The sequence below is a fragment of the Brachionichthys hirsutus genome, chromosome 19 (assembly GCF_040956055.1).
Source record: "Brachionichthys hirsutus isolate HB-005 chromosome 19, CSIRO-AGI_Bhir_v1, whole genome shotgun sequence".
In the NCBI taxonomy this organism is placed as follows: domain Eukaryota; kingdom Metazoa; phylum Chordata; class Actinopteri; order Lophiiformes; family Brachionichthyidae; genus Brachionichthys; species Brachionichthys hirsutus.
The window spans coordinates 10,880,870-10,891,827 of record NC_090915.1 but is presented as its reverse complement, the minus strand read 5'-3'; the positions used below and the strand labels follow the sequence as shown (position 1 = coordinate 10,891,827).

General features: G+C 47.8%; 1 protein-coding gene across 1 annotated transcript; it reads left to right on the top strand.

The window, feature by feature from the left end:
* Positions 1-394: 394 nt before the first annotated feature.
* On the top strand, positions 395-6,326 carry LOC137908303 (BCL2/adenovirus E1B 19 kDa protein-interacting protein 3-like). The gene is made up of 6 exons (XM_068752689.1): positions 395-588; positions 3,277-3,499; positions 4,619-4,697; positions 4,954-5,054; positions 5,368-5,517; positions 5,894-6,326. Exons 1-6 carry the CDS (start codon positions 537-539, stop codon positions 5,940-5,942), a joined length of 654 nt encoding a protein of 217 aa, XP_068608790.1. The 5' UTR covers positions 395-536; the 3' UTR covers positions 5,943-6,326.
* Positions 6,327-10,958: the final 4,632 nt, after the last annotated feature.

Sequence of the window (10,958 nt, the reverse complement as noted above, 5' to 3'; positions counted from 1 at the left end):
GTTTCCGGTCGGAGTGTTTTTGTGGACGGACCATTCTCGCCCAATAACACAATAATTGTAAATAGTATCACAAAGCGGATGTTTCCGGTCGGAGTGTTTTTGTGGACGGACCATTCTCGCCCAATAACACAATAATTGTAAATAGTATCACAAAGCGGATGTTTCCGGTCGGAGTGTTTTTGTGGACGGACCAGTCTCGCCCAACAACACAATAATTGTAAATAGAATCACAATTCGCACCATTGACTTAGATGTACGTTACAATAATACCTTCGATCGTAAAGTAACACAGCCCGCCTGGCGTTCTGTGACGTCATCACGCAGCTCTGGCTGGGGGTCTGAGCCGCTTGCGACCTGGACTCCCAGATTAGTGAGCGCAGCGGGGGGACGGGGAACGGGGAACGGGAAACGGGGAACGGGAAACGGGGAACGGGAAACGGGGAACGGGGGACGGGAAACGGGAAACGGGAAACGGGGAATTGGGTGACGGATCTGTGTCATTTCGCACGTCGGTGCGGCCGGTTTAAACGCGAACGATGTCCGAGACGGCTAACAGCGCGACAGCCAGCGGAGAGCCGGGGCTAAACGGTAAGCTAAGCACCGCCGCAGGCTGCACCGGAGCCGTTAATCGGTGTGTTTCTCTCCGGGGAACGCTGTAAGGCTGCACCGGAGCCGTTAATCGGTGTGTTTCTCTCCGGGGAACGCTGTAAGGCTGCACCGGAGCCGTTAATCGGTGTGTTTCTCTCCGGGGAACGCTGTAAGGCTGCACCGGAGCCGTTAATCGGTGTGTTTCTCTCCGGGGAACGCTGTAAGGCTGCACCGGAGCCGTTAATCGGTGTGTTTCTCTCTCTAAACCATTAGAGAGATCTCTATTTTCCGTGTGTTTACTGACAGTGGTCGCACCAATGGGGTTAATGACAGCTCTGACTGACGGGTGAGTCGTCCAATCAGCGATTCGGCCGGAGAAACGAAGGCGGATTCAGGATTTGTCAACAAGGCGAGATGGGAGAACTTCGACTTATTGCTTAGGGGCCAATGGCGACGTAAACGAAGCCACGTTCGTTGCGTTTCTGACCGCTGGTTTATTTTACGGCTCTACGCCGTGACTTTAGGCGCTATTTGTGGCCACAGTGACAGAAGTTAAGGACCCAGCGGTGTAGCATCACGGTGGCCCAGCTATTCAAACCCGGGATAGTATTTTCCAGCCACCTTTCTTATTTTAAAGGAGACATGTTCTACCCTCGGGCATTGAAATATCTGTGACAGTCTGTGGTCCAAACAGCAAACAGACGCTGCAGGACAGCGTCCCTCATTTCTGTCTCAAACAGACGCTGCAGGACAGCGTCCCTCTTTCCTGTCTCAAACAGACGCTGCAGGACAGCGTCCCTCATTTCTGTCTCAAACAGACGCTGCAGGACAGCGTCCCTCATTTCTGTCTCAAACAGACGCTGCAGGACAGCGTCCCTCATTTCTGTCTCAAACAGACGCTGCAGGACAGCGTCCCTCATTTCTGTCTCAAACAGATGCTGCAGGACAGCGTCCCTCTTTCCTGTCTCAAACAGACGCTGCAGGACAGCGTCCCTCATTTCTGTCTCAAACAGACGCTGCAGGACAGCGTCCCTCTTTCCTGTCTCAAACAGATGCTGCAGGACAGCGTCCCTCATCTCTGTCTCAAACAGCTCCGTCAGAAAAGCTCTAAACCAGGAAGCAAACATACGTTCACAGCGAGCACGCGTGCAACAGTGCTGCCATGGTAACCATGAGGGACAAAAAATTAACTTTGTCCACTCCGCACTTCTTCTTCGACTCGTGCAGGAGACAGGGAGCGCGTTGATTTGCCCGCTGTGACATCACAGACGTGTTTCAGGAGGTGATTCCAGACCCACCCGGACTACGAAGGATTGACTCGATGGTTTATGTTGCACGCTTGAATAATAACTCAGTGAACTCACAATCCTCACATTTATTTGGCCAAAATCCCCATAATAGTGTAGAAACATGGGAAAAGTGAGTTTTTCATAATATGTCCCCTTTAAAGGACACATTTTTGAACCGGATAGCGAGTGATGGATGGTTGTGAGATCCTCATTCTCTAAAAACGGCCTGTTGCAAGCATTTGGCCAGTGGATGGTAATAAAAGTGTTATAACTCGTACCTTCAACAGCGTAGTCCATATCTGTCCCCTTTTTTCTATGAGCTAGAAAGCGTTCCTTTTTTCCAGAGACACTTCTTTTCATAATGTTCAGTGGTTGTAAAATCAATATCTTTGTATAACTATTATCTAATATATGGATTGGAATGAAACGTATCAGAAGGAATGGACATTGTGTCTTTACTTTTGGGGGAGCCCTATTCTGCCATAACTTAAAAGCCCAACACTTTATTTTAGCTTGCTTTACGACATATAATTTTAATAGTCTTTATAACATCTGACAGATTAGCTAAATGTTTAGCACATTCTAGAATCCCAATCTTGAGCAGCAATGAGATTATCGGACGGAGAAGTCGTCTGAGACGTTGTTATTTTGGGGCTTTCCTGGCACTCTCTCCTGTCATAAACATTTTTGTTTAGTACTATAGATCTTAAGACGAGAGACGGTCCTGTCCTTCCTGACATCCGCTGAATCAGCAGATAAACGCGGGCGCGTTGTATCTGGTTCCTCTGAACCGACGCATCAGCTGATAACCGCTCTGTGGACGGAACGTTCGGGAGCAGAGACGATGAGCTGCAGACAAAGGCGTGATGAGAGTGGGTACGGAACCCAAGCCCGTTCGGTGGGTGGCATCTGAAAGCTCAATATGGATTTGTTATTTTTTATTTTTTATTCAGGGAGATGGTGAAAGTGCTTTTTGAAGCTGCACCCTGAGTGACACTGAATATTTGTACGCCGCTCTCCAGACGATTGCCTTGGAAGTTCTGCCCCTCCCCTGCTGTTGGTAATCCAACTCTGTCAGGCTGTGAATCCGCAGCTGCCAGTCTGTGTCAGAACTCGTGTACAACTGTACACAGTCGAGTTCTGCAAGAAGCCACAACACACAAACCGCCCTTTCATCACATACTGTAGTAGTAAACAGTTCCTCTCTTTGCTTTTTTTATTTTGGTAAATTTGAACCTGTGACCTTCATTAAATGTAGAATTAATTTGAGGCACTGCTTTGAATAGCTAGCTCCCATGTTTCAGAATTCACGCAGGTGTTCCAGCGATACGATCGGGGGAGGGCTCTCTGCATATTTAACACCAAGGCGACAAACATTCGCTGTTTGCTGCTTCCCCAGGGTCCTGGGTGGAGTTGGACATGAGCAGAGGCGCCGCCGGATCACCCCAGTCTTCCACCTCAGACACAGGCCTGCTGCCCCTCCCTCCGGTGGAGGAAGAGGAGGCCGTGGTCGGGGGGCTGGAGCATGTCCCGTCCTCATCCTCGATCCACAACGGAGACATGGAGAAGATCCTGCTGGACGCCCAGCACGAGTCGAGCCGCAGCAACTCCTCCTGCGCCAGGTGAGCGTTAAGCGGGGCGCCGAGCCCCCATCGCTGCGGTTTCACATCTCACAAGTAACGGGGTGAGAAAACGTTGGGGGGGCCTAAAGTAACAGTAACCTCAGGAAACACTGCGGGTTTAGGCCCAAAGGCTTCACGTTGCCAGGGAAACGTGTGTGTGAGCAGCCGCGGAAGGTCGGCGTTGAGGAAATCAGCGTGAAGCGATGCTCTACACGTGATTTACATTTACACAATTGTTTCTAAGAAATAGGGAGAATTCTAGAAATCTTATCCTGACATTAGGAGCATATCCAAGTTACGTTTGAGATTCTGATGTGCATGTCAGAACCAGCTAGCCCTGACTTCTTTAAAGGTCGCTGTCAAAAGTGAGTCTCAAAACCTTTTTAAAGGAGACGTTTTTGGGTCCCTCGCCGTGTAGTAAATCTAATCGGTGTAAAGGTCAGCCCTCCAGTCGGCCGCCGGTGAGTCATAACACCGGTAGTTAACCCCTCGGTAAACATCCTGTAATCCCCCGAAGGCGTCGCATCGTCAGTGGAGCGCTCCTCTGCTCTGAATCTGTAATGAGGGCTTAATGTGAGTAAAGTAATAAAACGAGAGAAGCTCTCGGAGCGCAGACCTCCCCCAAGCAGCTCGTTCCCCTCATTGGATTTATTCACACCGTCCACACGGTGATCTGGATCAGCACCAGAAGGGTCTCGATTATCAGTGTCTTTAAATTGAGTAACTTCTCCTGGCTGTGTAGTACATAATACTTTAAAACCTTTATCAACAAATTCATTCATTACATTTGTATTTTTATTTTTCCCTTTCTTTGCTTCTAATCCAACTGAGACCTGCTCTAAATATTTTGAAGCCTTTTATTCCTTGAATTCACCTGCAGACAAACGTTCCAGTACAGGAACAGATGTAGAGCATCTTGTATGAAATCTATCAATAGTCTAACTGTTGCTATAGTTACCTGAACGCCTTCCTGTTTGCATTGCTAACAGCGGTCACCTAGTTGCAATGCTCTCCATCCCGTTTCCATGAATCCTGCTAACTCACCCGAGGGGTTTCCAGCGTGATGTCATGAGCTCATGAATCTGCCGATAAACCTGTCGGATTTGACTCCGCCCACAGCCCTCCGCGGCCCCACAGCCCCCAAGATGAGGGGCAGATCACCTTTGACGTGGACGCAACCAGCAGGAGAGACAGTCAAGTAAGAGGTTCCTTCAGTCTGTTGCCATAGCAGCCTCAACCGCTAGCCCTGAAGACGCTGTGTGTGTGTGTGTGTGCCTTTACGTGTGCAACATCTGCCTGCTTTTAGTTTCCATGGAGATGGCTCCCACGCCCATTGTACATATCTGCTTCTGGAAACAAAACAAAAAGAGCATTCTTCTGACAAAAACATTAATATATAGAAATGATGAGCAATGTTTGTGTGTGTGTGTGTGTGTGTGTCTGTGTGTGTTTAGACAGAGGACGATTTCTTGGACAAGGAGAGGGACATGGACATCCTGATGGAGGCAGGCTGGGTTGCTGACTGGTCTAGTCGGCCGGAAAACATTCCTCCCAAGTAAGCCTCGACTCCTCGGTGTGTTTCCAAGGCAACCGAATTAATTCACAGCTGGGTTTTTTCTGAGAAGGTGCTACGGAAATAAAGTTGGTCGTAATTGAAATGATTTTCTCGATCTGGTATAAATAAAGTGTTTTTATTTATGCCAAACCAAATCTCTGGATTGAATCTCAAATTAAGAAAGTGAGATGGAAGTTATCTTTTTTTCCCTTGAAGCCAGAAGTTTATTTTTTTAAATTTTTTTTATATGTCTCTTCTGGACTTTGTTTAATCGTACTTTCGGTTGTCTAAAGTGCTTCTGATTTTTTTGCAGGGAATTTCATTTCCGCCACCCTCGACGCTCCGTATCTCTCAGCATGCGGAAGACGGGCGCCATGAAGAAAGGAGGCTTCTTCTCCGCTGAGTTCCTCAAAGTGTTCATCCCGTCGCTGCTGCTGTCACACATCCTGGCTTTGGGGTTGGGGTAAGGAAAAGGTCCACCGTCGGGTTCATCATCTGATAAACAAGACTCGTGTTGACAGGAATTACTACTTTGTTGTTGTTTTTCATTTTCATTTGCTTCAGTTTTAATATATTTCAGTTGTGCATACTGTCCAGTAGGGGGAGCTGTAAGGCAGTCTCCCTCTTCATATTGGGCTGTAAAGCTGCACAGCGACCGGCCCGGTCCTTTCTCGTCTCCAAACCAGTCAGCTCTATGATCTGGCCTCCGGTGTTTCCCATCATGCCCTGTGTCTTATGTCACTGCAACCCTCCCAGCATGCATTGCAGGACAATGGTGGATAATCAATCGAGTAGTCCCCCCCTGGTGCGTTAACCCCGTTGCGCCTCCTCCCTGACAGGGTCTACATTGGAAAGAGGTTGACTCCGCCTCCTGCCAGCTCCTTCTGAACACGACAGAGAAGAGAAGTGCCTGAAAAGTGGCCGCGAGTGTTCGGACAACGTTTGGCTTTCGGAAGAAGAGTGTTCGTGTCTCCCCTGAGAGGCGTGTCCTCTGAGAACAGAGGCGTGTTCTCAGAGGACAGAGGCGTGTTCTCAGAGGACAGAGGCGTGTCCTCAGAGAACAGAGGCGTGTCCTCTGAGGACAGAGACGTGTCCTCTGAGAACAGAGGCGTGTTCTCAGAGGACAAAGGCGTGTCCTCTGAGGACAGAGGCGTGTCCTCTGAGGACAGAGGCGTGTCCTCAGAGAACAGAGACGTGTCCTCAGAGAACAGAGGCGTGTCCTCAGAGAACAGAGGCGTGTCCTCAGAGAACAGAGGCGTGTCCTCAGAGAACAGAGGCGTGTCCTCAGAGAACAGAGACGTGTCCTCTGAGAACAGAGGCGTGTTCTCAGAGGACAAAGGCGTGTCCTCTGAGGACAGAGGCGTGTCCTCTGAGGACAGAGGCGTGTTCTCAGAGAACAGAGGCGTGTCCTCTGAGGACAGAGACGTGTCCTCTGAGAACAGAGGCGTGTTCTCAGAGGACAAAGGCGTGTCCTCTGAGAACAGAGGCGTGTTCTCAGAGAACAGAGGCGTGTCCTCTGAGAACAGAGGCGTGTTCTCAGAGGACACGCCTCTACCTTATCGTTCTGCTCCTCTTTTTTCCTTTCTTCTTCGCTGTTCCGCTACCGTCTGTAGATATCGCCTCTCTTTCGCTCTTCTCCTGTTATTCCCCCTTTTCTAGTAGATTTTCAGATAATTATTAAGGTGGTTTAACCCTTTCCCACGCTGGCGGTCTCCTTCTTTCTGGTGGGCGTCATCGAGCCACAGGGACGACTGTCGGCTTTTAGAAGTGGCCGTATTGTGTCGCCTACAACGATTGATCTTGAAAGAGTTTCACCAAATTCGTCGGTTACACCGGCTAAAAGAAAACTGGGGGGGGGGGGGGGGGGTGTCTCCGACTGAGAGATATTTATGACATTCTTGGATGGAAACTGCAAACTTCTGACTTATTCTGCATTTGAAAGAAGATGATGCAAAGTGATAATAACTGGAAACCAAATGTTGTGTGTGTGCGTGTGTGTGTGTGTGTGTGTGTGTGTGTGTGTGTGTGTGTGTGTCAGTCAGGTAGCGTGTCTACCAACGTTATGTTGTGGGTCTTAAAAACGGCGCCGCATGGTCCAAAAGGTCCTCCCGGTTTGTCTTCAGCATGTCTTCCCGTCTGCTCCGGTCCGGGCTGGAGGTTGCTAAATGATTTATTATTATCTTATTTATTTTTAGATGTTAAATCATTAAAAAGCTCAAATAATTTAAGAGAATTTACTTTGACGTGGTTCTTCAGAATGTTTGACGTGTCTTTGGGGGAAACTAGACGTTCAGTATTAAGTTTGAATTCAACTTCTATTTCTGACACACAGCACACGACACGGTTTCCATGACAACCAGTCCTTCATGCATGAATACAGACAGTTAGCCAGCATGTTCACGTCTGCAGCCTTTATAGCCAGCCCCCCCTTAATGATGTTTTAAGAAGTTACTCCTGTTTCTGTGGGACAAAGTTGCTTTCTGGAGTGAACTCATCCCAACCCGGATTAAATAATCCTTCAGACGTCTGTTATTTCAGTTATTTAAGACTAAAAGCTGCTTTTCAGAGCTTTTGCGGTATTCCCCAGTACTGGCCTTGAGATTTAAAAGTTTCCGATATTTAGGATGGTTCCTACCTGAAAGGCCACTTTGACATGGAGCTGCTGTTGTGCCACTTTATGCTTAATAAAAACCAAACAAAAAGGATTTTGCTTTTGTGCCATTTAAGATCCAGTCTCGCTGCAAATATCGTCCGTCAGGTTGACTCGGGATGTCGACGGATTGAATAACACTCTTGTCTCCGTCTCCGTCTCCGTCTCCGTCTCCGTCCCAGCGGTACTCCACAGTGAGACGTGCATGTCTCCGTTTGACAGCAGCACCTGGTTGCTTTCTTTTGAGTCATCAAATTAGTTTCTTTTCCCATCAAATCTGCTGAAAGTGAGCAAAGCGGGACTCGAGCATGGCAGACACACATTTAAAAGCGTGAGGATTAAAACAAAAAAAATAAACTCATTGTTGCCGACAGGTCCTGATGGCGTGGAAAGTTATTGTCTTCATTTTTGTGACAGTTGTTGCTTTAATTTTTGTTTTCCCTGTACATTGGAAAAAAATGATCGACATTTGTTCATTAAAAATTACCAGAATGATTCTGTTCAGACGTCTTTGTTCATTTTATTTTGTTTTCAAACTGTACTTCCTGAATATCTGAATGATTTAACAACACTCCCGAGTCACTTTGTAAGTAAATGTTGGGTACATTTGGTATTTAATTTACTCTACTTACATACAATAAGATCTCATTTGTAGCATAAAAGCAGGTTTTAGTTACTTCCTCATGAGATATGATCGGCAATAAATGACCAATATAGTTTCTGTGGGCTGTAACAAGCCGGGGGGGGGGGGGGGGGGGGGACACCCACCATCCTCGCCCGGTTGGCTGCCAGTCTGTGCTACTTCACTCCTCTAGTGACTCGTGTGCAGCCAGGTTGTTGCTGCTTCCGACGCTTTCACTTTGGTTTCCGTGGTAACGAGCTCCTGCAATGGACCTATAGGATTGTTTCCGGTGTTTCCTCCCGACGCGTCGACAGAAAGGATGTAATCGAGGTTTCCTGTTTGGTTCATTCCAACCAGTCAGAGTAAAGGCCTCTTCCGGTCCTCCTCCTTATATGGAACCTCTGACCATTTGTTCCTGGCCAATCGAGACGCGGTAATACGCGTGGCTCCTCCCATTGCAGCTGACGGCGTTACCATGGGTTACGGGGTGGTGGCCGGCTCCCATCTCCATCCCTCCTGTGAGGAGACTCTCCTCCTCCGTCTCCTCAGGAATAGCAGCCGTGTCCTGCAGCAACGTTGACTCCCAGATAAAGACGGAGAAATCAGTGCTGATCAATAATTCAGCGAGTCAGCAAGCGTGTCTCCAAATAAAACTATATAAATGTGAAACATGGACTGTGCTAATCCTTTTATGTATGAAGTATAAACAACAGAACCAACAGCGGATGCTGACAAACGGGAGCTGCTTCTGGTCTGTTCAGGTTGCTTCCGTGTCTCCGTAGCAACGCACCGTCACAAGTGATGAAATATTTCGGTCTTTCTGAAATGAAGGCAGCAGGTACCCCGAAGCGTGGCCAGGAAAAGGATGCCAGGACTGGCCTTCCTGTCCAGAGACCAGGCGATCGCACTGCCTCCTCCAACTGATCATCAGGCATGCTGCCAACTTTCCCCGCTAATTATTCAACCCCCCCACCCCCAGAATCTGCTCCCAGCAGGCTGCGCTTGTTTCCTTTTGTGGCTTGCGAGTTCAGTAACAAGTGTTTCCAGCAGGGTCTCAGGCTTTGGGCGTGGCCGTATAGCTTTGACCATTTCAGTTTTCAGAATATTCCTCTGGCGACCAGATTGACTGTGTCGGCCTCTCCTGCGGAATCGAACCCCTGACAGCCCTCAGGGAGAGGAAATAGCAGCGCCCAGTACGTTGTTATGGAGACTGGGATGACATGGATTCAGCACTAAAATGTTTTAGTGTCCCAATCTGATATCAGTTTGGTGAATTAACCAAGGCGATGCTGACGACTCTGTTTAAACTTCTTCTCAACACATCAAAAGGTTTCCTGCTTTCAGCCGTGTCCAATAAGCGTGAGTCCTGGGTCAGAACAGACCCAGTAAAACGTCATCTCAGATCCAAGACTTTCACACTTCTCAGGGAGTCACGCTTAAATATTTATTATTATTATTATTATAAATGTGTATATTTAAGTTGGTATCTATCAGCATTTTATAAAGATCTAAAAATCCAATGGAAGTAAAGTGGACATGTTCTAATAACTCATTGACAAGGGGACAAGGGGACAAAGGGACAAGGGGACAGCTGTGCAGGTTCAGGACAGGGAGCCTTAATGTTCCTGGCGAGGAGGATGGAAGTCAATTCAATTCAATCAATCTCAGATTCTAAATTCAAGAACTGCTCTTGATGGTTGTCGGTTCCTCTTTTTTTTAAAGGAAGAGCTGAGGGAACTTCAACACGTGCTGAATAATCTGCCAGTGGCGGGCGGTCAGGGCCTGCAAGGCCTTCTCTGCTTGCCTAACATAACCAGAAATCAAGAATACATGATCATATTTATGATAAAATCAATTAAATTTTATGTATATATATATATATATATTCTTCACATTTATGTCATATTATATTACAGTGATGTATTTTTAGGTGAGAGTTTTTATCCAATCAGAATTCAGCTAGCTTGTGTTGCCAGGCGGATTTCATAGTACCAGTGGCAAGTACTATCCGTCCGAGACCTTCAGAATCAGCGCTGCTTGCCGTCTGTGTTGTGTGAGTGAACGGGCTCCTAGAGGTGAGTTGATAGACAGTTGCGATAGCCAATCAGATCACGAGTTGGTGAAACAAGTCCTTCCTGCGTGTCTCACGTCACAACTCAATAACGCGTCCTGTGATTGGCTCTTAGCGTTGATAGACAGTTGCGATAGCCAATCAGATCACGAGTTGGTGAAAGTAAGGCCTTCCTGCCTGTGATTGGATACTCCGTGTGAGAGGGCAGCGCTAGGCATATTGCGTCATCAGCTAATCAGCTGGCACCGGTACGGCGACCCACCGAAGATAAAGCCACAATTATTCCTGCGCTTTTAACCCACAATGGCCGAAGGAGGGGAAAGTGTGGATTTGGTTGTGGATATTCTTGAAAGGCCATTTTCAAGACGGACCTTTACAGAGAAGCTAGCTCTCGTGAGCCGACGTCGTCCCACTCCGGAGCTAGTTAACCTGTCCCGGGTGGGGAAAGAATTGGCCACTTCCAGGCTTCAAACTTTTGGCTTACAGCTTCTGAGGGTCGCTGCAAATTGTTCTGCTGGGAATGCCTTTTGTTTGCAAGGGATCGATTTAATGTTTGGAGCA

Bases quoted from the DNA above. Each gene is read 5' to 3' on its own strand.
- LOC137908303 (XM_068752689.1), top strand. From the start codon at position 537: ATGTCCGAGACGGCTAACAGCGCGACAGCCAGCGGAGAGCCGGGGCTA. The intron at 3,500-4,618 runs GTGAGCGTTAAG...CTCCGCCCACAG, and splicing joins AGCAACTCCTCCTGCGCCAG to CCCTCCGCGGCCCCACAGCC. The intron at 4,698-4,953 runs GTAAGAGGTTCC...GTGTGTGTTTAG, and splicing joins CCAGCAGGAGAGACAGTCAA to ACAGAGGACGATTTCTTGGA.